This window comes from Boeremia exigua (genome assembly GCF_020726555.1).
Source record: "Boeremia exigua strain MPI-SDFR-AT-0100 chromosome Unknown C7974scaffold_2, whole genome shotgun sequence".
NCBI classification, from domain to species: Eukaryota; Fungi; Ascomycota; class Dothideomycetes; order Pleosporales; family Didymellaceae; genus Boeremia; species Boeremia exigua.
The window spans coordinates 2,643,781-2,667,670 of record NW_025763519.1 but is presented as its reverse complement, the minus strand read 5'-3'; the positions used below and the strand labels follow the sequence as shown (position 1 = coordinate 2,667,670).

The window sequence follows — 23,890 nt, the reverse complement described above, 5'->3', positions numbered from 1 at the left end:
AGCTTATGTAGAATCGGAGTAAGCCTCCGATGGCGTGGGTGGCACCACCCAGCACGATCCAGCCTCGTATCCTTACATACCTTATCGATACCACGAAGTCTTCTCAAGTATCAACACCATGTCCTATCGCATCTCTGGCCCAGTGATACATTTCACGCTGTCGAGCCGCAGTCTAGAATGTTCGCGACATTATCTCAACCCTGGCCGCCGCTGTGGGGCCGCAGCCTCCTTGATCGTCCGTTAACGCGTCATGGCGTGTGTCAATCTCGACTGCGTCCAGCGTGCTCATTTCGCATGTTCGGAGCTGTGCTTCTCTTCACGTCGCGATGCTAGAGAAAAAAAAGGGTGAACACAAAGTTCTAGACCAAGCGCCATTGCTGTACTCGTGCGTTCTGTCGCACTTCCCGTAGTTGTGCTGTGTGCGTCGTCACCGCTTCTATCAGTGAACGACTCGCTTTTGACCACCTTACGCTTTGCGCTGGCCTCAAGCTTGTATTCACAGCCTCCTCTCGCATGCTCACGTTTCATTGTGGCGCGTCTCCACATCACACGCTTCCGCACCGCTCCTAAATACACGACCGCGCTGGCATCTCCACAATGCGTACATGGATAGTAGCCAGCTCTTTGCTGGCATTGACACAAGCCTTCTACATGCCAGGTCAGTCTCTCGGCCTCGTGGCAAATTTGTACTGACGGCGTGCAGGTTTCTCATACAGAAGTTATCGCGACGGCGACACAATACCGCTTTTTATCAACAAGGTGTACTCCGACCACAGCGAATTGCAGTATGCGTTCGCCGAACTTCCCTTCGTCTGCCCACCGACCGGCCGTCTACGCGCGGGGCATCTCACAAGCGGAACGAGCATAACTCTTAGCCTAGGCGAGGTTCTGCGAGGCGATCGCATTGTCGTCTCAGACTATGAGCTAGTTATGGGTGTTGACGAGGAAGCCCGGTATCTTTGCAGCCGATCGATCGATCTCGAGGGTATACGGAGAGCACAAGAGCTCATCCGGGACGGATATGTCGTCGAGTGGCTCGTGGACAACCTGCCAGGCGCTACAAGTTTTCAAACGACAGACAAGAGCAGAAAGTACTATGCAGCAGGATTCAAGCTTGGTGACCAGAGGACATTAGGAGCTGGCGGTCCTACGGAGTACCTACTCAACAACCACGTCACACTCGTCATTCGTTACCATCGTGCTCCCGGAAAAGGCGGCGATAAGGGCAAGAAGGTCATTGTTGGGTTCGAAGTGTTCCCACGGAGCATCACAGCAGACAATCGAGATGAGTCTGGTCTTCCAGTGCACATTGAAGGCGGAAACGATCCCTTCGTCCTAGTTCCTCAAGCCAACAGCACGAACACCACCGATGCCACGATCGAACCTACGTCTTTAACAATACCCTACACGTACTCGGTCTATTGGCGAGAAGATGACCGCCTCGAATGGCAAAACCGTTGGGACATGTACTTTGTAGCACAGGACGATAGTGCAAACGTTCACTGGCTGGCCATCATAAGTTCCCTGGTAATCTGCGGCTTGCTTACCGCAGTCGTCTCCGTTGTTCTAACACGCACAATCCGCGGCGACATCAGAGGTCATTACGATACCGACCTGCTTGGGTTAAACACTATCTCCAACCGCACAATGCCGTCACTGAAGCGAGAGAAGAGTAGTCTGCTCGGGCCAATGGCAGATCTAGACACAGATGATGCCGCGTCGGACGAAGAGTTCGAAGACGTGCCAGGCTGGAAGCTGCTCCACGGCGATGTGTTCAGATCACCAGCTTACGGTGGTCTACTCGCCCCACTTGTTGGTTCTGGCATGCAGCTTCTTTACATGGCATTTGGTCTCCTCGTCCTCAGCACTTTGGGCGTGCTCAATCCAAGCTTCCGTGGTGGCTACGTCAGTGTTGGTGTCGGGCTGTTCGTTTTCGCAGGGATATTCTCTGGCTACTTTTCCGCACGCCTGTACAGAACATTTGGGGGTCAGCTGTGGCAGAAGAACGTCATCATCACGGCCTCGCTGGTACCGGGACTTCTGTTCGCCACAACGTTCATCCTGAACCTTTTCGTGTGGATGCAGGCTTCAAGCACAGCACTGCCTTTCGGTACACTCATCGCGCTCGTCATGCTCTGGCTCTTTGTACAGCTTCCACTCGTCTACGTCGGCAGCTGGTTCGGTTACGAGCGTATGGGCGCATACACGCACCCTATAACCGCAAACGCTATCCCCCGTCAGCTTCCCGATCGACGCTGGTACTCTTTGAGTGGACAAAGACTGATTCTCGCTGGTCTTGTGCCTTTCATGGTCATCTTCGTCGAATTGACGTTCGTCGTAAAGAGCCTATGGATAGACAAGACTACTTACTATTACGCTTTCGGCTTTATGGGAATCGTCAGCGCTGTCTTGACAGTCACCGTTGTCGAGGTGACCATCGTCGCTACGTACTTCTTGTTGTGTTCGGAAGATTACCACTGGTGGTGGCACTCCTTCATGATCGGCGGCTCTTCCTCAGCCTGGATGTACGCCTATCTGATCTACTGCTACTTTGCAAAACTCCACATCACTGGCTTCGTGTCGAGCATGTTGTTCTTTGCCTACGGTTTTCTAGCCTGTGGTGTGTATGCGCTACTCACTGGCACAATCGGTTTTCTCGCGGCTTACACTTTCGTGAGAAGGATATATGGAGCCATCAAGATCGACTAAAAAGTATCATAGCAAATGCCGACAAGATCACTCTTTCAACATAAAGAGTCTCCGGCTCTCGGTCTATTTATATGTTAAGCAGGAGGATTTCAGCATACCGATGTTTCAGCGCATCGGGCTTCAACTATACCCAACATGGACCAGAAATCGACCATGTTATCCCATTGATAGATAGAATTATACTAATTTAGACATCTTGCACTCTCCATGTGTCATCTATGACCTGTCCAGTTTTGCGCGCCAGCCGGGAAGCTCAACGCTTACAGCCCCATGCACATCTTTGTGAAAGACGACGATGTCTAATGGCTCTGTCACGTAACGCAACGCATCGGCCCAGTTCCAGCTGATGCACTGTAGTTCAGCAAACAGTACTTCCCTGTCTGTTCTGTCAATCTGAATCCTCCAGGCCTCGGTTCCGGTGCCCATAGAATCTGGATCAGAGGGGTATACCCTAGCGCTGAGACTCTGGTTGGGGATACCCTTTATGGCAGCCAGAGACTGAAGGACCGGGACTCCGTTCATAGTGAAGCTTGTGACAGCAAGCCCGGGCCCATCATCCATAGCCAGAGTCATGCTGTTTGTCGTGTCGGCGATGGTGCTTGTGTATGCTCCTGCATATTCTGCCGCCGCCTGCTCTTGTGCCAACTCATCGGCATACGCTACCAACGGCTTCAACATGAGCGGGAACAGTGTCGATACGGCATCGTTCGCCTTTCCACCAGCAGCGGTGATCGAAAGTGCAATATTGTACTCCGGGACGATTGCGGCATATGCCGCATACCCCGTCACACCGCCCGTTTTCGTGAAGATCTCAACCGGTCGTTTTGTCTTAAGTTCCAAGGTCGTCGGCCGGAGTATTTCCCAAGACTCGCCGACTGCTTGTTGCAGCGAGGGGAGGAACACGCGAGGTTGTAACCAGCGGCGCGTCTCGCGTTGACTCAGCAGCTTGTGGGAAAGGATCGACTGCAGGAACCGGAGCAGGTCGTTAGGTGTCGACCAGAGACCGCCAGATGGATTGTAGTTGCCAAAGTCGGGTACGAACCAGTTCCGATCTGCGGGAGAGCGCGGCAGGAGGGCTGTGCTAGTGTTTTTGGGAACGGAGAAAGATGTTTTGCCCAACCCGAGGGGTTTTATGATCAGGTCGTGGATGATCTCTTCAGAGGTCTGTTGGTGGACAGCTTCAAGAGCCATGCCAAGAAGGGTGTAACCTATGTTTGAGTACAGAGGACTAGATCCTGGTGAGCGGGGGTAGTAGGCAGGATCGTTGAGACCCGCAAGTAGTTCTTCGCGTGTGCAGATACGGCCACCCGGAAACGGATCGCAGGGCGGGGCTTTCTTGCCTGTACTGTTTAAGTCCGGAAGGCCGAGAGCAGCAGCCTGGAAACCCGGCACTATAGCGAGATCTCCAACATAGATGTATCGGCCTAGCCCGCTCGTGTGGCTTGCCAGGGCAGCGATTGTAACATCTTTGTAGACCTCTTTGTTCAGCCCAGGAATGAACTTGGTAATCGAGTCTGATAGTTTGATATCTGCACTAAGCAAGACTGCTAGACAAGTGAACGTTTTAGTGACGCTGCCAATACGAAGCCTTGTATTTGAGAGAGATTGGCCCACTTCGCGGCCAGGTGCAGAGTATTCGTACTCAAGGATCGTGACATCACCAATTGATGCTTTGATCGCGTAGGACGTGTCTGATATCCCTGGAAGATTCTCGAATGTCGAATCTGGAATCTTGAACTTTGATGAGGTGGGGAGCACTTTTGGCGGCGGAAGGAGTGGACCTGGTGGTAGGCAGTAGGCTTGCGTTGCTGCTGGCGTCCACTTATCGAATAAAGCGAGATCTGTGCCGATGATTTTGTATAACCACAGGATGAGAAGTGGTAATATTGAGACTCCAAGCAGGAGATATGATTGTCTATTCAGTAGAGCCATGGCGGCTGTGTCTCTAAACGGCTTGAAAAGTGGACCACAAGAACATGGGTAGGAGGGGGTGCAGAGGAACACTCAATCCGCGACCAGTGGCATGTAAGCTTCGGCACACGAGAAAACTCAGACAATGACTGTAGAGGGTAGGACGCTGATCGTTGTGTGGAGAAAGAAGGTGCTGACAATTGAGGAGAAACTGCAGGGGGTGTCTTTGTGACGACTTCGTACGTCAACCCCGGCTCAGATATGTGGGGCGGAGACTGTGAAGACAGAACACGGCGGTGTCAATACGACATCTCGTGTATAGAAGTTAAGAGGTCACAAACAGATTCGTTTTGGATTTAATAGGAAGCTGAACGAGTGAATGTTTGAAGACCGTTGCACATCTCCCAGCGCAAATGTGGCGTGCGCGACCGAATCGGGCCGAGTCGCAGGTCGCTCACCTGCTTTCCAGCATCTGGTCATCAATTGCATCCAGACAGTATAAATTGATCTATCGCTTGGAGTCCAGCGATACTTAAATTAACACATGATACTGAACACGAATGTCTGACATTTGATGAACTGGATCAGCCAGCAAATGCGCTCTCTGCCCTCAACTTTCTCCTGAAAACGAGGAACATGAAGGGGATGACCGCCATTACTCCGGATGCGATGGCCAGGACACTCCCTGCCCATATGACACCTAAGTCTTGATACAATGCTGAAGCAGCAAAGGGGAGACCAACAGCTGCAAGAGATCGAGTCGTGCTTGCAGCAGCTTGTGCCGAAGCAGCATAGCGCTTGTACGTATCTGAAAGGTAGAGGATCATTGCGAAGAAGACGAGAATATACCCAAAGCCAAAGAAGATACCAGAGAGAACCATCGGCACGGCTGGATGTATCGATGGGTCGGACGTGAACCCCAGTGCGAGAAGAGCAATAGGTATGCTACGATGTGGTCAGCTTGTGCCTGACAATTGACCGGACACATGTAACGTACCATGGAGCACCGACACAAGCAAGCGGTAGCCGACGATACTCAGGTTCGTTGGTCCAGGCGCGGTTTTTCTGTTCCGCATTTGTGTATAGGAGGCCGAAGCAGTGCGCGAGGAGGAAGCCGCAGAGCACCCCCACCAACACTATCATCGATCAGCACTTGGATATGTAAACACTGCAGAACGGACATACTCGGGATATAAGAGAGGCCGATCAGATCCTCTGATAGACCATATATCTGTCCGTACACGATGGGGTTACTTTGGAAGAACAAGTACTGCATGGAATACACAAGAGCCAGATACAGAGCCGTGAGTAGCAAGATCGGCTCTCTGATCATCATTAGCCAGGGTCTCTTCAGTGTGGTTCCCAGATTAGATATTTGTTGCTGCATTGCAGCTTTCGGCATCTCCTGCGATGACTTCTCGGATGCCTTTGTTGCAATCACCGTGGCATATGTTTCCGGCAGGCACCACACGAACGGCAGTCCAACACCCGCCAACATTAGACCGACCCAAAAGGTCCATCGCCAGCCGAGGTGCACCGAAATGAATCCGGAAATAAGAGGTCCTACCAGAGGACCGCACGCTGCTACGACCAAAAACGCTGAGACGGCCTGACCTCGCGCCACAGGCCCTTCATAGATATCCGCGAACAACCCGGCGACAACTGTGTTTGGAACCGCAGCGCTTAATCCTGCGAGAAGCCGGAAGATGACCAAGGCAGTAAAGGAAGGCGCTACCGCGCAGCAAAGCGTCCATAACGCGTAGCAACTGAAGCTGCCTGCTAGCAGTGGCCGGCGACCAAAGTGCTCGCTCAACGGAGCAAAAAACAACGGCGATACTGCAAATCCAACTTGGTAAAGCGAGTTCAACAGAACGAATTTCGTGGCTGACGGGTCGAGATTGAAGTCCCGAAGAATGGATGACTTGGCACCGGACGGAAGGGACGAGCCAAGGGTGCTGTTGAATGCAATGATGAGACCTGTGAACAGTACAAGCTGCTTCTGACGCTAGAATAATCTAAATGAGCGTTATCCACTATGTTTAGCTGCGTTGCACATACTTTTGAGAATGCGAAGGCATACTGGGGGACGTTGGAGTAGCTGGAGGCGAGCTCTATGTGAGGGTCCATTGCATCTCGCATCGCTCCAGTGCACTTGGAGGAAGCCGATAGGTCTTTGGATACCTGCATATGTGCTAACTAATGCCTCGGATATCGATGTTATACCTTGCTTGATTGCGAGATCGGAATTTTGGCGCTAGCCGTAACGGGCAATGACGCCCTGCAGCCACGCCCTGCGTACTGGCTACGGCAGGTAGTCCGCCGACCAAGGTAATTTTGAAATTGTTGCTTTGCACATTATGTTATAAGGATGGAGAGGCAAGCACAATAATTTCATCAAGAAGGAATTGTGGGGTCCATACCCAACAACAAAAACAGTTGTATATGAGCAAAAGTCCACACTATATCTTCGATTTTGTCAAGCTTTGCATATTCTTCAATAGGTACGACAAGGGATTGACTTTGCTTTCAGCTTGCGAGAAAAGCCAGAAGACGATTAGCGAATCCTACGCTATTTTAAAATTTCAGTCAAAAGTATCGTTAACCTCAATCTCTCGATTGCCTTGCGAATACCTTCTTGGTCTCCTTTAACGACAGACTTTAGGGCTAGGTACCAACGACTTGTATCCCGATTACTTAGTAACGTTGACCCAGTCACCCCGCCATTATGTTTAGAGACCCAGTCGTTAACGGGCGAACAGTGAACATTCCATCAGTGGTTTCGATGAGCTTGGAACGTGACACTAAGGTTGCACCGACTAAGACACATGTCGGCGTGATTCTTCCCAAATGAGACACAGCGATTGCCCACCACGGTATAATACACAGAGTACATGCTCAATTGGAGATGACTGAGGACAGCTGACCATCCCCATGTTCTAGACCAGACGAAGCTGTGCCGCTTGATCCAGCCAGCCCTGTTCCTTGAAGCTCTTCAGCCACTCCTGATTGTCTGCTAGTGTCTGGTTCCAACCATCCTCATCACCAAAAGCGACTCTTCTGGCCTCACGCTGGAACATCTCGTCCGTAGGCATTATACCTCTTAAGATGTTTTTGCGCGCAAATTGACTAAGGTGTTGGGCTAGAACATCAGCGAACATCAGTGTGTCATCCTCCATCATTATCGGCAACGCCACAGGGTTTACTGCGGAGGCCTGATTCTGGATGTCTGGGGCCGTAAGCTGTCTCTCCTGGTCGAGGCGCGAGGTCAGCTGCAGGAAGTGATCCCTCGACGCGGGGTCGGTGGCACTGAAAGGGACCAAACTCCTCGAGTCGTTTGCTATGAGATATGGTGGCAGGGCATAAGCAACACGGGCTGTCGTGGCTGCATCGAACGCGTGGTCGCCCGTCCAGTCATCCATTGTCTTGCGTTCCCGGAAATGTGCAGCCAGATGATTGACACGCTCGTCCCAACTACTCATGTTTGCGTTGCAGAACCCACAACGTGAGGATATTGGTGGCAGGTTCACTTTCCAGTCTTCCACAAGAGGTAATGTCTCTATTTCATGGAACAAGCGGAGATGCTGGACGAGGTGATCTTTACGTCGGAACGATCGTGGTGCAGCCAACTCGCTATGACAGGCACTGTGGTTGTGTTGTTCCAGATGTTCTGCACTTGGATCCAGTGCGCTGCAGTAGGCACAGTGAGCCCGGCCAGTGGAAAGCACGACAGATCCACCGTGGGGCGCACATTGCCACTCCATTGTACTCAGATGTAGTGACTGCTCGTGTCGCGCCCAGTCGTACTTGTGTTTGAATGTGTCACAACAAAAAGTGCATTTGAAGATGCGATCTTCAGGATTAGCATCTTTCCGGATGGTCCTTGGCTTCCTTGTTTTCTTTGCGATGCGAGAACGTTTCGATGCTCCAGACGCCGCCGAATGACTTGAGCCCGCCGAATGTCTAGAGGATACACTGCTCGCGACACTGGTCAATGAGGGTGGTGTTCGATATGTGCGAAAGGCGTCGAGATTGGACATCCACGGGCTGCTGGGAGTACCAGTTCTCACAGGGTTTTCTAGCGCGTTGCAGATAGCAGATAGAGAAGCAGCTTCATTTTGCGGTGGAGAATCTTGCCATCTTTGCATTGCTAGAGACTGTGTTGCACCATCACCATTGTCCGGTGTCCGGATCGGTAGAGGACTGGACGACTTCCATGAATGGCGTTTGAAATATGTGCTCCGTTTGCGGGGAAGCGCCCTTTTTTGTTGTACGGTCTCGAGCTTGCGTTCCTGTTCGACCTGCTGGAGTAGTACTGATAGAGGCGCTGCCATATCAGGCACTACCGTATTTGTTGTATGATCGTCCGGAGTGGCCAGCATTCCAAGATCGGTGAAGTCATACTCAAGTGGGCCGGTACTCGCATTGTTAGAAATCGAGACTGGTGAAAATTGAGGGAATTCGTCCAGCCAATTTTCGGTGCTTGTGGCGTTATCAGTGGCAACGAATTCCGAAAGCCAGGATATGTCATCCACCTCATCTGATCGGGGTGGTATATAATTTTCGAAGTATCCTTGATCCATGGTGTGTAAGTATTAGAAGACTGTGTACTGGAGTCAACTTGCGGGGGCGCACTATAGCCTTATCTCATCACCGGCACCGGCATTCGATCTCACGCCGACCTAGACCGAGACCGGCAAGCGCATTTTTAGCGTGCTCGCATCTATCGCGTCACCTGGCCCAGGAACCAAGAGGTTTAAATGTGCTGGTCTGGACTAACTCTATGTATTCCTCTTCGTATAGATCCACCCTAAGACTCATCTTGCGGGAGAGCTCTTGCTCGTCTTTCAGGCAGACAAAGGTGACGCGGAAGTGGCGCGTGTTCGCGTGACTTTCTCCCTCTTTACTTTTGTACTTCAATTAACAATTGCCTCGTCAATCAACATCACGGAAGGCGCTGAGACAAGTCTTCAAAAGGACGATATGTACCTGATGCTTAGAAGCCGAAATCGTCACCAGGCGGGCTAAATCCTTCATGATGACTGTATCTCTCGCCTCTGCGGTAATGTCAGGCGGTGATCTGCGCATTTGAAAGACAGATGGAATTAATCGTTTGTACACGGCGATGTATGGCTTCATGGCACCCCAGTTGCACTCGGAGTACTTCGTATACCACGCAATTCCGTCGGCATTTGACCAGCGATTCGCGGAAGGCAAGTAGACGCGAATGATGACATCGGCTTCAGCACCCCGCTACTCCAACACCTACTCCAACAGCTCCACAACAGCTCCCAGCTCCACAAAGGAGCTCGTAAAGCATCTCCGCTCCCTCTACTCCCCTCCGCTCACCGTGACCTTCCTTGGTACCTCCCAATTCCCCCTCACACCACCCGCCATGTCACAACTCCTCAAAAAGTCTCTCAAGCTCGCGCTCGTGCAACTCGCCTCAGGCGCCGACAAAACCGCCAACCTGCACAACGCGCGCACAAAAGTCCTCGAAGCCGCCCGCGCAGGCGCCAACCTTGTCGTGTTGCCCGAATGCTTCAATTCACCTTACGGCACAAAGTATTTCGACACGTACGCCGAGACGCTGCAGCCGTCGCCGCCGAGCGCGTCTGCATCGCCAACTTTCCACGCGCTGGCTCAGCTCGCTCGCGAGGCCGGCGTGTACCTGGTTGGGGGCAGCATTCCGGAGCGCGATCATGCGGATGCGAAAACGTTGTATAATACGTCACTGACGTTTGGGCCCGGGGGAGATTTGATTGCAACGCATCGCAAGGTGCATCTCTTCGATATCGATATCCCGGGGAAGATCAAGTTTGTCGAGTCCGATGTACTGTCGCCAGGGAATAAAATTACGATTGTCGATTTGCCCGAGTATGGAAAAGTGGGCATCGCGATTTGCTATGATATACGGTTCCCAGAGTTGGCGACAATCGCGGCACGCAAGGGCGCGTTCCTGCTCATCTATCCTGGCGCTTTCAACTTGACGACCGGCGCACTTCATTGGGAGCTCCTGGCTAGAGCGAGAGCTACGGACAATCAGGTATTTGTGGGACTCTGCAGCCCTGCGAGAGATATGAAGGCAGACTACAATGCGTGGGGGCACAGTATGGTGGTCGACCCCAATGCGCATGTGTTGCAGCAATTAGAGGAGAAAGAGGGGATCATCGTGCAAGAACTACAGGCAGGAAAAATCGAAGAGACACGAAAGGGTATCCCCTTGTATACACAGAGGCGGTTTGATGTGTATCCTGATGTAAGCGAAGGTGGAAGGTTCAAGGAGTAGATTATGCGGAAAACGTGATAATACACCTGGCTGGTTCTGTGTCGCTATGTATACCACCACCATGATCTCAATACGTTACAAAGTCGTCTAACAGTACTCCATAGCAGCTGACGGCCGGATCTCCAGCAACGTGGGACCCATTGCTGATATATAGGTCAATCCCCCCTCATTTGCGGCAGGTCTTCAGGCATTTCCTCGTCCTCCACCATAGCCTTTCGCGCCCCCTCCTTTTTCTTCATAGGACTCGGATCTCTCTCGCCACCAAGGGTACCTTGTCTTTTCCTCTTGCCTGCAGGCCCAAAATCGCTCAGGGTAGGACCGGGCATAGTGCTGTCAATCAATTCGTTGTCTGTACCAACACCAGACAGAGCCTGGGCAAGCTCGGGCCCCATCCCCGTTGAACTTATCTGCTGCTCGAAACTGCCTAGCTCTTCTCCCAAAGCACTATACAACTGCCGCTCAAGCAGTCCTGTACTGCTAATACTTGACATACCAGCCTTGTGGAAGGGCTTGAAAGGTGACAACTTAGCCAAATCGGCTGTCGTTTCTGCGACCAAATTCGGATCGATTGCATCCACATCGATGATCTCGACATGATCAGGAACGCCGGAAAACCCTCCGCTTGTGTGGTTGCGTGATGTTCTTTCCGAATTCTCTGCGTTGCGCTGTTCTTGCACTGTGGATTTGGCGCTTGGGACAACAAGCAAGCTTGGGTCTTGACGGATCTCAATATCGAGAGAGTCACTCACTTCAGCCGCGAGCCCTCTTTTCTTACTCTTCGCTTTGCCGCCAATCGTGCTGCCCAGACTTACCGGATCTGCTTCAAACCTCGAGAGACTCGAGAAGTTTGGTGAACCGTCTCTCGCAGAGACATCCGAGCCGGACTGCTGCGGCGCATGTGCCAATGGATTATGTGTTGGTATCCTTGAATCACGATTTTCCTTATTGTCTGTGTGATGCATTGTTCGGGGATTGACCGTGGAGCGCCCGTTCGCACTGAAATTCGCTTGCTCGGAGGAGGGTCTCTTCGCACCGTTCCGCGAAACAACATTAGGATCATGATACGCAGCCGAACTTGCAACGGCTGCCGAGGCGGGTCGAACTGGAACAGAGAGGGCGCCCATCCTAGGAAGACGATGAGGCTGGGTACTTAGCTGATGCATTTTTTGCTGTTGTACAAGCAATTCATTTGGTATACCGCGATGCATTTTGGATGGGCTCAGAGCTTCCAGAACCTGCCCAAATTGTTCGTCCCGAAGGGCCGTTCTGACCTGTTGAGCGTTGTTGTCTTTTCGACGCCGAGTGCCGCCCATGTTCGGACCTGTGTGCTGTCCTGACGCTACCATACCGTGTGGCCAAGTAGGTACTGTATATTGAGGGAGGGGAGAATGATGGAAGCCCTGTACTCCAGTCACGTTGGATGCATACCGTTGCGACGGCCATGTTTCCATACTGATGTCACCATCAATGAAAGGTCGATAGAAGTCATGCCAGACACCAGGGACACCGCCCTCTTGGTTTCCCATGAGCTGTGACGGGTAGGTTGACGTCATTCGTGCAGGAGGTTGTTTGTGTTGCTCAGGTTTGGGCGGTCTGCAAGACTCTAAGTCGGAGTCTGGTGAATATTTGGGGTTTTCGCGAGAGCCTCGCTGTAGAGTACGAGTCTTTGTGCTCCATAGAGCAGGCTTTGCCGTGAACGTGGCTCTATCTCCCACCAAGGAGCGCAAGGGGTCAATTATTGGGTATGCGATGCCGGCCTGCTCCAGCAACTCTGTTTGATTCAGCGCGGCGCATCTAATACGCAAGTCGAGTACGTACCTCTAGGACCATGTTGGAAAGAAAAACAGACGATTCCCCAACAGTCCATACTGAGTGAGCCCTCTTCATTGATGAGTCGCTCTGACAGTATGATCTTGATACGGTTATCTGTTCCACGAGGTTGCCATGCCGAGCTTTGCAACAGGGCATTCTTGTCACTTTTGGGGAACAGAAGGCGTTGTTTTGGATGACTGGTAGGTTGCTCGTTACAATGTGATGACCTGAAGGATCGCTGTTCGTATGCTGTCTTCCAATTATTTCCATACGCAAGGAGCCGTAATGTGATGGACCACGTACCAATTTCTTGTGGTGAACTGGTGTCTACCGCAAAGCTGCCATGGCTATCATTGATCAGATTGGATTCCATATCAAAGCCATCTAGCCTGAGCTCACTAAAGCCTGGTACCGTCGATGATGACTTGTACGGTGAAGGTGATATCTGAGCCGACCCTGCGTTGGACCTGTTGTATGAAAGGCGAAGGCTTCTGTGGGCCCCAGTGATGAACAGAGATACGAAATGGAGTCTCTGGCTTGAGCGAGCCGATGTATGTTCGCAATGTAGGCAGCTCAACGCCGTCTAGCAGGTCGCGTCAGTCTTTGCCCTTCACATCCAAGATGCGTAGACGTAGGGCATGCAATGATATCTGGCGGCTCACCTTCGTCTCGTGAGAAGTAACAAGCAGTCTTGTACTCGGGGATGGGGATGTTCGATTCATCAGGGAAGAGGATGATATCCCAATTGTCGTAGCGCATGGCAGGCAAGCAATTGTGGCTGTCCAACGTTGCACAATGATTGCAAAGCCCAAAAAGTGTGGCAGCCGTGTTGCGTGGAGGGTGTGAGCTGGCAGAAAGAGGACTGGGCTTGTTTACGGTCCACGAGCCTTGCGCGGGCAGGATGCTGGGAAGTGTCTGCGGAAAGTGCGACTGCAATCAAGCCTCCAATCTTAGCCGTGGACCGACAGCATGACGCAGGCAAAAAATTAAGTACAGGGAATTGACACCGCATTGCCATTTTGATTCCACTGACAAACTGTAACGGGTTTGCAATGAATAGGGAACAGCATTTGGAGGGTACCTCAATTTTATTTTATGGGGCCTAGCAGTCTACTGACCCAACCCCTCATGAAAGCAGTTACAAGCACAAAGTACTAGTGACCGCAAGACAGTAAGTGGGACACAAAGGCGAGGCAGCTGCTGCCGCCCGGCGCCAACGAGACTCATAACTTTTCCAACAGGCTTCAACACAGCTTTTGATGTTCCAACGGTGACACCATACAACACTTCGCCAGACGCCGTACTGGAAGTATTGCAAAGCTATCATGTCCGTCCCAATATGATAAGAAGCACTAGCGTTTCCCATGTTCGCATAATCATAAAGAATATTTTCCGAGTAATGATTGGACCGTAACTCCTCGCTAAATCATGTCGCAGATGATTATGCCCAGTGATGCTGAACGCGAGACGCTTTTAGTAAGTGTTGTTGAAGTTCAGTTGCTGCGAGAACGCTTGATCGGACGCGCCGGGGGTGCCGTTGGAGGGACTAGCAGGACCGCGGGGGGAGAGTGGGCCGAGGCCGTTGAGGCTACCGGGGCCACCGTTCTGCGAGAGGCCTTGGGGGAGACCGGGGGGTCCTCCGTAGCCAGCCGACTGTTGCTGCTGCGGCAGTTGCTGATAGGGACTAGAGGTTGTCGTTAGCATACACTGAATGGACAGTAGTACTCGAAATAGAGACTCGAGCTAGCTTGCGAAATTGCACTACGCTCACAAAAACGGAAGGTACCGATCAAGCAGAGCACGACGACAAACGAAGAACGCGTCAAAGAACCATGTGATTGGAATGATAGCCAATCTGAGTCGCAGTAGCGCACATTCATAAGGAAAGGGCACTTGACAGAAAGCAGCACCACCGCATCCCAGATGCTCATTGAGAAGTAGCCAGCTCCGAAAGAAAACCCGTGGGCAAAAAGATGACCTGGTATACAAAGACGCCCTTCTAAGGCCCTCGTGCAAGGTTGGTGTCGTTGAATGAACTTAGAACTTTTGGAGAACCGCCTAGGTAGAGAAAGGAACCAAATCGTTCGAAAGTCGCGTAACGAGTCATGAGAGGGGTCATTGCAAGAAGCCAACGGAGCAAACCACGGAAGAAGCGCCGTGCAAGCAAGAGATAGATAGAAAGAATGTGCTTACTAGACGATTTATTAGCATAAAGTCATTAGGTTAATGCTGGGATATCTTACCTTCATGGGGGCGAAACCACCTCCATATCCAGGGTGCTGGGGGGGCATACCCATGCCAGGACCGAAGACGGGAGGGGGAGGAGCAGGCCTGTATGGGGTTCCAGCAGGACCAGAGTTGTTCTGAGAACGACCCCAGCTGAGACGGACACGGGAGTTGCCAATAGGGTAGCCTTGCATCTGGTTGATAGCCATCTCGGCGGCGTGACGCTGCACAAACTGAACGAAACCACATCCCTTGCCCGGGGGAATCTTGACGTAGGTGATCTCGCCGAAGCCCTGGAAGAAAGAGCGAAGCTCGTCCTCAGTGACGTATCCACTGAGGCCGCCAACAAACACGGTGGTGTTGTTGGGATCAGTGAACTGGTTCATGGGCTGAGGAGCGCCGTAGTAGCCCATGGGGGGAGCGCCCATGGAGTACATGCCCATGCCGGGGCCGCCGCCGCCCTGCTGCATGTTCATACCGCCTGGGCCACCGGGTCCGCCACTCTTGTTCTTGGGAGTCGCGGTGCTGATGCGCATGGGCCTGTTGCCGCAGTAGACACCCTGCATCTCGGTGAGGGCCTTCTGCTGGTCCTCCTCGTTGGCAAAACGGACAAATCCGTAGCCGCGCGACATGCCGCTGATGGGGTCGGACATGATCTTGGCAGACTTGGTAGAGGTGTACTTGTTCTGGAAGAGCTGGACGAGGACAAACTCAGTGACCTCAGGACCAAGGTCTCCGACGAAGATGGAGTACTCGGGACCGCGCTCGTCGCGGCTGTCTCGATGTTAGCCTTCGTTGAACCACGCCCAAATTGCCGAATGAGTTGCTCACCTGCGATCAGCAAGACCACCACCGGAAGCCCAGTTAAGCTTGAAAGGGCGGTTGGAGTTGGGGATGAGTTGTCCGTTGAGGCTAAGGGCCTTCGACGCAGCATCAGGGCTGGCGAAATCAACAAAGCAGTATCCTGCGTTACTGCTGCACAAATTAGCCTGTATGACATCGCCACCACATGTTGGTGCACTAACCCAGAGAATTTGTCGCGGATCATCTTGACGTTGACGGTCTCGCCCATGTTGTACCAAATGCTGCGCACGAAGTTCTCGTCGATCCAAGGCTCAAGCTCACCCATCCTGCATCGTGTTAGCGCCATCGCTCAAGCAATTGAGCTTTCGCAGGCGATTGTGGTATGGAACTCACCAAAGGGTGGTCTTGCCGGCGCCCTGACCGTTGCCGTCGGGGCCAGCGCTGCCGGGAGGGCCCATCTGACCCTGAGGAGGGAAGCCGCCGGACTGGTCCATGGGCTGGCCGAGATCGGTCTGCGAGACGTTGGGGTTGGGACCCTGCTCGCCGGGCTGCTGGCCCTGGTACTGCTCGTATTGCTGTTGGAAGCTCATTGTTGCGGTAGATCAAGTGGTAATGATCGGGCGAAGGATGAGGCGTCGACTAAGAGTAATGCGCGTAAGTATGATAGAGAGGCGCGGTCGTGTGTGTAGTCTGCAAAGCCACAGTCAGCGTTAGTGAAACGACGCAAACTCTGGTGGCGGCCAAGGCGCAGTGAGGGGTGCAAAATGAGCATTAGGCTGCACTCACCACTAGGTCCCGGTAGTGAGTTCTATCACTGAAGCGGCGTGTTGCAACGGGCGCAAGAGCACACGGAAGGTAACAGACACAAGGACTGCGCAAGTAGGTGACAGGAAAGGTGTCGACAGACTGAACTCCGACTCGCGATCCAAAATTGGCCTGACGAAGACGGGAGGGTGAAAGAGTGGCCGTGAGGTAGACGCTCTATTGAGATCTACGGCAGCAGTCAGTAAGGTCTGTCTGACAGAGCGGTCACATGCACAGGCGTAGCACGAGGCGACAGACCAACAGCATTACCGGGGTGGGCAGCAGCAGCGCGTCGTCGGCGACACCAGACAGCGAGCAGGCGAGGGCAAGAAAAGCAGATGCGCTCGCTGAATGCGTCCGTGCAGGCGACGACGTCAGAAGTCCAGCACCGCTCAGTGTCAGATGCATGCATCGCAATGCTTCACAATTGCGAGCGCACAGTCTGCACCAAAAATGTGCGTCACCTGCGAACATGCACCCACCAGGCCGCACGCAGCGCCCGCGCCAAGGCAAGCGAGAAAATTATGAGAGGGGAGGACTTACCTGAAGGCCAAAGGAAACTCCCGCGAAGCAGAGAACACCGACTACGCAAAGGAACACAGAGGAGCAAAGCACAAGACGATTGCCTGAGCAGAGATGTGAAGAGGGAGTGGGTGGGGTAGAGGAGGGAGAGCGAGCGCAGACGATGTGAAGAACGGGCCTTTCAAGAGAGCTTCGCTGCCGGACCAATCCGCCCAAATCTTGGACTCCGCCCAATCCGCTGGTCGTGTGTGGCGGCGGGCATCGGTAGCGAAAGCTCTGGCACCAAGGCTTCGCAGCCGAGCAACCTGGGGACGATGGCGCACTGGCTGAGGGGCTGAATTCAAGCTTTGGCGATCTTCAACACGTCGATTCCCCTCTCTCCCTAGTGGTTCCGTCACACCTCGCCTGCGATGACCGCCGACAAGGCTGCGTGGCAGCCCTGCTCCAGATTCGCTGGCCGGACAGCGCTTCTGCACGATCCAGGGCCACACGGCCGTGCATTATTAATAGAGGCCCACCCCCAGGCGCGCGGTGAATGACTTGCAGCTGCTGTGCCTCCTGCCCGCTGGCGCGAGGGCGTCGTGAACTGCGTTGTCCCCACCAGCGCTGCTTGGGCCCAGCTGTGGCCGCCTGTGAGGGGCTCTGTGCTGCGCTGCAGACTTTGCACCAACGTTTTCGTCAAATCACGTTGCCAGTGTGCGCTTCCATTCTTCGGTACTGGCTCCAGCTAATCGCCCGCCAGGCCAACGGCAGGCCTGCAGGTGCATTACCTCACCGCGCTGGTCAGAACACCAACACTAACCACCAGGCGCTGCAAAAGGCAAGCAAGGCGAACCGACTCCATCATCACCTTCCATAAAAAAGGCATGCATGGCAATGTCGAAGTTCGATATTGATGGTCATGTGCCACCACACCACTCCAGAATGAGCGTCATCAGCAAAGCTCTAGCAGAAAAATCATGTCATTTATTGGTATCTCCACATTGAACAACTCCCTCACTTGGCGCTAACCAGACAACTGGATCTGTATCCGTGTTCCTCAGACTCCATCTCAGTCAAATTTGTGCCCTGAGATCTTCTCTGCCGGGATTCCATTGGCCGCTTGCGCCAAATCCTTCTCCTCGCCAAACGAGTCCCTTCCCTCAGCAAAGACCTTGTCAAAGTCGTACTCGAACCACCTGATATCTGGGCAGAGACCAGCAAACTTCCACTCGCCGTCGACCTTCTTGTACCAGTGCGTGTTCGCGCTGTGTGCATGGCCCTTGACGGCAACAGTCGAGCGCGTTTCATCCGTGTACCTCTGATGAGGAACGCGCAGTTGGTGGTATCCGGTGATCTCGTCCTCCGCAGTTTTCTCCCACCGTGTGCCACCGATGAAATGTTGTGTCTTGAGGAGAGGGTTTCCGAGAACGGCAGGGTCAGAGGCCATTTCCACGAAGTCCTCAGCCGACATCTCTTCCCAGATTTTATCCAAGAAGGAGCGGTAGTCGATTCTCAGTGTTGGAGCGATGCACTTGCGCAGGCGGTCCCAGTCCTGTTTGCTGTCAGTCTCGTCACGTGAAACATAGTGAGGATTGCATGCCTTGCTGTCGTAGCTGTCTGCCCACTCGTAGACTGCAGTCTGGCAACCCATGACATCGTCAAAGGTAGGCTTCAATTTTTGTTGCGACATGATGTTTGGTATGTGTGGGGTGTTGTTTATCTCGCTGTGAAGGATTTGAATGAATTGAGTCTTTATTGTAACATTCCTGAATACATCTTCTGCGCTCTATATATTCATCTTGCTTGCGATTCAGATGTCGAGACATCTGCTACACAAGCCTTCGGGTCCCCGCCTAGCGGCGTCCGGCTCCGATGCCAGAAAGGCTGCTCCGGTGGAAACACTGCGGTCGAAACGGAGCCGACACTAATTTTAGGGTATGCTATCTGTGCTGCGTTTCGAGATGGCCGAACTACGTGATGGTGAGGGTCGCCGCTGTTGTTGTTTCGCTCAGTGTGTCGGAACGGGGAGGCGCACGGCCCCGGCTCGCAACACTGTGCCGCAGTACACTACGACCTGTAGTCTTGTACTCGCCCGGTGTTCCCTACCATACATCCAAGTCGTCATTACGGATCCATCTTGGCGGGATGTGTTTGCGTCTTCTTTTACCGATTTTCTGAAGAGCGACGGGGCTCCTGCTCAAGGGGTTCAAGCGTTCCACAAGCCGCTGGACGCCTGAAGCTGTCGTGACTGAGACTCAACACAATAGGAAACCGTTCCTGAGACGGAGGGTAGATGGCACTCAGGCACGTCCGGCCAGCCATTCATCACTTTTGTAGACCCCGTCTTCATCGCATCTGGCAGGACGTGCCTATCTAGGTGCAGTACGACCCGTGCTACACTGGTCGCTGCTCGTCACCATAACACTAGCACCATGTCACTCCAGTGGCACATGACAGTAGCAGTCAACACTTGCCCTACAGCACAGTGCAGTCGGATCTCGAGCTCGAATATCCTCACTGAGGTTTGCCAGTTGACGGAGCGCTTGAGTCTGCCTCATCTCTTAACGAACGAATGGCGACTGCAGAGGTTGCACAGTACCCCTGCACCTGCTCACACCCACATCTCATCTTCAGCTCGGGGTTTTCACCATGTCAGCCTCTCTTCCTTCTGACTCGGCCGCAATCCATTTTCGCGCGCATCTACGATGTTGCTATTGTGCTTCTTCTCGTACTTTGTCCGGGGCGCCTTCTCGGCAACAGCAGTCGTGGAGGTGGCGTGGCATTCTGCACCAAACGAACGTGGAACGTGGGATCTCATCGTTTCCTGCGTGCTGACACTAATGATTTGTGTCTGGTCAGCCCTGCACCTCAATGTGCCCACCACACAATCGAGACTCATGGACAGGAACGTCAGGCGACTGCGATGGATTTTGCTCGGCATCTTCGCGCCAGAAGTCGTCGTAAGCACAGCGTTTGCGCAGTACCTAACCGCGAGATGGTTGATGAATGAGATTCGAGAAGACATCAAGTATCGCAACAACCCAGTGAGCCGCTCTGTTTCTGTACATAGCCCGCGCGAAGGTCTAGATTACGGCCAGCTCTGACGTCGCAGTGCATTCTTTCATTATCTGACAGGTATACAGGCAGACGAGGCAACGAACGAGAAACAGCCTGGAGAATGGACCATGACCCAATGTTACTTTGCTGTTATGGGCGGCATCGTAATTGAGCCTGGTAACTACATAGACAACAACGACCATAGCAGAGCCCAAGATCATGGCAGACCTGACGAGTTGTCTACGGCCAGTCGCCCCCTCAGTATCACTGCTGAGGGAGCGCGTCTGCTCTCATTTCTAAACCGTCTACCAGACGTAAGAGATACCCAGGTACGCGACAAGAGTAAAGCGGACGGTCTTGCCAAGTTTCTGGTTGTCGTGCAAGCCGGATGGATGATCATACAGTGTATTGCCCGAGTCCAGCAAGATCTTCCGGTCACACTTCTGGAGATCAATACCATCGGGCATGTGATATGCGCCTTTGCTCTCTACATGCTCTGGTGGAACAAGCCATTGGATATCAAGGACCCATACATTATCAAGCGCAACGCCGAGCTTGATCCTTGCATCGCTTTGATGTGGATGTGCAGCCCGATCAGTGGCGACAAAGTGGATGAGATAAGTGAGATCCGCTGTCTGGCATACAAAACGCCAGGGCAAAGGAGCAATGCATCGCCAACGATACCAACCACGCATCTGAAAGTTGACAGTACTAAGCCCGTGGAGATCAGCCTCTCTAAAACTCATCGGACTCGGCTGTCAGTAGGATCAGTAGGCGCGAGAGATCCTCGTAAGTTCATCGGACCACTGCACGAGATGCAAGTCGGTGCGGAGCACCATCAGTCTTCATTTACACCTTTCGATCATGATCTTAGCTACGTCTACCAGTGTGAAAGAGTAGCAACCGAACACGAGGTCTTTTTCAGTCTCCAAGGACATACACATGGATTACAACACACCCGTAACTACTGCCGACGAGGTTTCAGCGACTGCACAAACCACGATCCTCTATCGATCAATTCTATCGAGCGCTGGAAGCTAGCGAATAAAGTGATTGATGAGCTATACGAGGAAAGCAAAAGGCGGCCCAACTACGACAATTTCTTCTTCACCGACTCATCCCTGGGACTTTTTGTCGGAGAGCCCATTTATGTCGGAGATCATATTCCTAACTTTCCTGGCTTCTCTTTCCTCGGCAGTGTCAACGTTCAGCGCGACAGACTGAAGACCGTTGTAGCCTTCGCCGGGGCCGCATATGGAGGTCTACACCTTGCTGCGTGGAACGACTACTTTCCAACATCTGTTGAAAGGATCATGTGGATCTCGTGCTCCTGCGCTACAGGGCTCACCGGCCTTGTTCTAGCGCTTTTCTTCCTTGCAACGAACCAGCTACCGCAACTCGAAGCAGCAGAGAGCCATGTGCGCAACAGCAAGAAGTTCAGGATCTTTTGGAAATGGATCTTGATTCCGCTCTTCATGACGGCAAGAGTATTCATCGTCGCAGAAGCTTTCATTTGTCTGAGGCGGCAGCCAGAAGCCATCTACAGTACGCCAGAGTGGAGCAACTATTTCCCTCATCTCTGATCGTAAAAATCCACGCCCATTTCTCCTCTAGTCCGTTTCGTCGGGTACGCTGTCCCTCCTTCTGGTGCCTCAAACACTTGGCTATCGTTGGTGAGATACGGCTCTTTGGGGGGAAACCGATCTTTGGCTGAAGTGTGAACGTAATGACTCTCTGAAACTTGGTGCTGGCACGCTCGACGCGTTACTCATCCGAGACTCGAGCGTACGCCCTCCAAGATCGACTGCTCGGAGTGAGACTGCGTCGTCGCCACGCATGGCCTCATATTTGCTCTTCACGCCTCTATGCCCCCTCCAGTAGAAGAATACTGCAGCCATCGTAAATATGAGCCCTGCTACAAATCCTCCAATGATAGAGCCAACGATGACGCCTATACTGGGCGTGGTCTCCACTGACTTGCTGATGGAAGGAAAGTCATCACAGCCTAATGGCTTCAGTTCTGTCTTCTCGTCCGCTTTGGGGGTCTTCTTCGCTAAGCCGTACTGCTGTGATGTTTCATCCCAGCGCAGAACGATGCTCTTAGTGAATGGTCTGCCTAGCACAGGTATCCCTTCCCCGTATGCACCCCAACTGCCGGTTTGTAGTGAGATGATCTGTTCGCCGATGATCTTAGTGTCACTTCCTCCAATTTCTTCCATTACAACGTCCACTTCTAGACCGCCCTCAATCCTGAATCTCAAGAAGCTGTTGTGGCCCAGAGCTGTTTCAATACCAGCAGTAACCTTCCCAGGTAGTTTGGTGCGTACATCCGTTGGGAGAACCAGAAATGGTACACCAGGTTCGACACAAGTAACATACGCAGTGTCAATCAGCGCCACACCCGCATTGGTAGCGTCAGCGTGATAGTCGAGCGACTCGACTTTCACTTGCAGCAAGCATGAAAGTCCGCCTCGTTCACGAGTCGCGGGTCTGACATCTCGGAACTCTCCAGTGTATGCATTTCCGTCGATGCACCCCAAACACAAGCTCTCGTTCGATAAACTCCAACTCTTGCTTGCGACCATACCTCCCTGGTACAGCGTCTCCAGCATCCTCGATGCTGGCGTCAAACTCAACGCCGAGCTGCTCAAACCTCCAAATGTCGCCCCTTCGTCTGCCAATACGAAAGAAGTGTTCGCATATCGCTTCTTAGGCAAAACCTCGGTTTGCTGCACATACGCCTCTAAGTAATCCGCAAACACGAACTCATCGGTTACGAAATGCCACTCCGAGAACCGAGCTCTCTTGAACCAGATCTCACTGACTGGACTATTGGTTCCATTGTCGTAAAACGTCTTTGACAAGCTCGGGACAAAGCCTCCCCCGTATATGCCTGCACATACTGCCTTTTCATCTTGACCCTCCCATCTTGTGTCATTGGCCGGTATGGGTGTGTTGGCGCCATATATGCAAGACTTGGTATAGCGCGGGATGAACGGCGTGTCGAGCTGAAGCGACGGCGAAAGGACGATTTGTTGCGGCGGTGTGCCAATCGAAATGGGTATGCCACGGGAAATAGTTCCAGGAGCAACCGAAAGCGAGCGAAGCGGGAGCTCGAGTGGCGGCGCGGCGCACTGAGCTGCATCCGTGGTCGTAAAAAACAACAGAAGCGCGCACAAGCGTATAGAACGCATGATGCGCAATTGACTCCTTATACGTGAAGGACGTACGACTGTCACTGTAACAGCTATCGCAGTAATGAACGACCGAAGTCCGAAGAGAGAAGCAAGGCTAGATCCTAGGAATTGCATCTTACATCGCTGCTGACAGGCCGTTTACGCCCACCTGCCTCTCCAAGCCCCAACCCGGATACCCACGTCACTTTCGCTCAGCCGCGCTGGGCATACATAGACGAGTATTGATATTCCGTACAGTCAGCCGCTACGCTCAGCACCCGATCAGATGCTCGACTGTGATAGGCGGATGATCTGTGCCATCCTTGTCGAGAAGATAGAGCAAAAGAGGCAATTGCTTAGTGCTCATATTTTCTGGCGCGTAGCAAGAGCCAAGAGTTTACACGTGCAAATATGTGAGATGCCATCGCTACAATGAAGATATGGTGAAAGTGCGACTGCAATGCCCCTTCGTTGCGCAAAGCGTAGGGCTGCTCACCGATAGCGGGAGCGGAACAGGGGTGGCCAAGCGAAGGATGCACATGCTGGTCCTGGTGGGGTATGAAGTGCCAGAACACGTGGAGGTGGACGGGCAGGAAGCTAT

General features: G+C 52.8%; 10 protein-coding genes across 10 annotated transcripts; 3 read left to right on the top strand and 7 right to left on the bottom strand.

The window, feature by feature from the left end:
- The first annotated feature begins 465 nt into the window (after positions 1–465).
- On the top strand, positions 466–2,817 carry C7974DRAFT_113523 (endomembrane protein 70). The gene is made up of 2 exons (XM_046135038.1): positions 466–658; positions 704–2,817. The coding sequence occupies exons 1-2, from the start codon at positions 598–600 to the stop codon at positions 2,707–2,709; spliced, it is 2,067 nt and encodes a 688-aa protein (XP_046001959.1). The 5' UTR covers positions 466–597; the 3' UTR covers positions 2,710–2,817.
- On the bottom strand, positions 2,818–5,009 carry C7974DRAFT_113509 (beta-lactamase/transpeptidase-like protein). Its single transcript, XM_046135037.1, has one exon. It carries the CDS (start codon positions 4,639–4,641, stop codon positions 2,926–2,928), a length of 1,716 nt encoding a protein of 571 aa, XP_046001958.1. The 5' UTR covers positions 4,642–5,009; the 3' UTR covers positions 2,818–2,925.
- Position 5,010: 1 nt separating this feature from the next.
- On the bottom strand, positions 5,011–6,810 carry C7974DRAFT_113508 (MFS transporter; the record flags this gene model as incomplete). Its single annotated transcript, XM_046135036.1, has 4 exons — positions 5,011–5,565; positions 5,618–5,756; positions 5,806–6,625; positions 6,679–6,810. 4 exons carry the CDS (start codon positions 6,805–6,807, stop codon positions 5,205–5,207), a joined length of 1,449 nt encoding a protein of 482 aa, XP_046001957.1. The 3' UTR covers positions 5,011–5,204.
- Positions 6,811–7,412: 602 nt separating this feature from the next.
- Positions 7,413–9,223, bottom strand: C7974DRAFT_113499 (uncharacterized protein). Its single transcript, XM_046135035.1, has one exon. It carries the CDS (start codon positions 9,198–9,200, stop codon positions 7,557–7,559), a length of 1,644 nt encoding a protein of 547 aa, XP_046001956.1. The 5' UTR covers positions 9,201–9,223; the 3' UTR covers positions 7,413–7,556.
- Positions 9,224–9,389: 166 nt separating this feature from the next.
- C7974DRAFT_386479 (nitrilase family protein-like protein) lies at positions 9,390–10,987 on the top strand. The gene has a single exon (XM_046141065.1). The coding sequence runs from the start codon at positions 9,845–9,847 to the stop codon at positions 10,904–10,906; it is 1,062 nt and encodes a 353-aa protein (XP_046001955.1). The 5' UTR covers positions 9,390–9,844; the 3' UTR covers positions 10,907–10,987.
- On the bottom strand, positions 10,988–13,760 carry C7974DRAFT_386478 (uncharacterized protein). The gene is made up of 5 exons (XM_046141064.1): positions 13,381–13,760; positions 13,118–13,301; positions 13,022–13,065; positions 12,725–12,967; positions 10,988–12,677 (listed from the first exon to the last, which is right to left on the bottom strand). The coding sequence occupies exons 1-5, from the start codon at positions 13,475–13,477 to the stop codon at positions 11,062–11,064; spliced, it is 2,184 nt and encodes a 727-aa protein (XP_046001954.1). The 5' UTR covers positions 13,478–13,760; the 3' UTR covers positions 10,988–11,061.
- Positions 13,761–14,660: 900 nt separating this feature from the next.
- C7974DRAFT_113408 (uncharacterized protein) lies at positions 14,661–16,711 on the bottom strand. The gene is made up of 6 exons (XM_046135034.1): positions 16,535–16,711; positions 16,142–16,438; positions 15,970–16,074; positions 15,776–15,919; positions 14,962–15,718; positions 14,661–14,910 (listed from the first exon to the last, which is right to left on the bottom strand). Exons 2-6 carry the CDS (start codon positions 16,336–16,338, stop codon positions 14,908–14,910), a joined length of 1,206 nt encoding a protein of 401 aa, XP_046001953.1. The 5' UTR covers positions 16,339–16,438; positions 16,535–16,711; the 3' UTR covers positions 14,661–14,907.
- A 968-nt stretch (positions 16,712–17,679) lies between these two features.
- C7974DRAFT_386470 (scytalone dehydratase) lies at positions 17,680–18,920 on the bottom strand. Its single transcript, XM_046141063.1, has 3 exons — positions 18,657–18,920; positions 17,818–18,608; positions 17,680–17,769 (listed from the first exon to the last, which is right to left on the bottom strand). Exons 1-2 carry the CDS (start codon positions 18,744–18,746, stop codon positions 18,126–18,128), a joined length of 573 nt encoding a protein of 190 aa, XP_046001952.1. The 5' UTR covers positions 18,747–18,920; the 3' UTR covers positions 17,680–17,769; positions 17,818–18,125.
- Positions 18,921–19,498: 578 nt separating this feature from the next.
- C7974DRAFT_113330 (uncharacterized protein) lies at positions 19,499–22,033 on the top strand. The gene is made up of 2 exons (XM_046135033.1): positions 19,499–20,100; positions 20,200–22,033. The coding sequence occupies exons 1-2, from the start codon at positions 19,762–19,764 to the stop codon at positions 21,694–21,696; spliced, it is 1,836 nt and encodes a 611-aa protein (XP_046001951.1). The 5' UTR covers positions 19,499–19,761; the 3' UTR covers positions 21,697–22,033.
- On the bottom strand, positions 21,778–23,307 carry C7974DRAFT_409464 (uncharacterized protein; the record flags this gene model as incomplete). Its single annotated transcript, XM_046143400.1, has 1 exon — positions 21,778–23,307. The coding sequence occupies one exon, from the start codon at positions 23,305–23,307 to the stop codon at positions 21,778–21,780; it is 1,530 nt and encodes a 509-aa protein (XP_046001950.1).
- Positions 23,308–23,890: the final 583 nt, after the last annotated feature.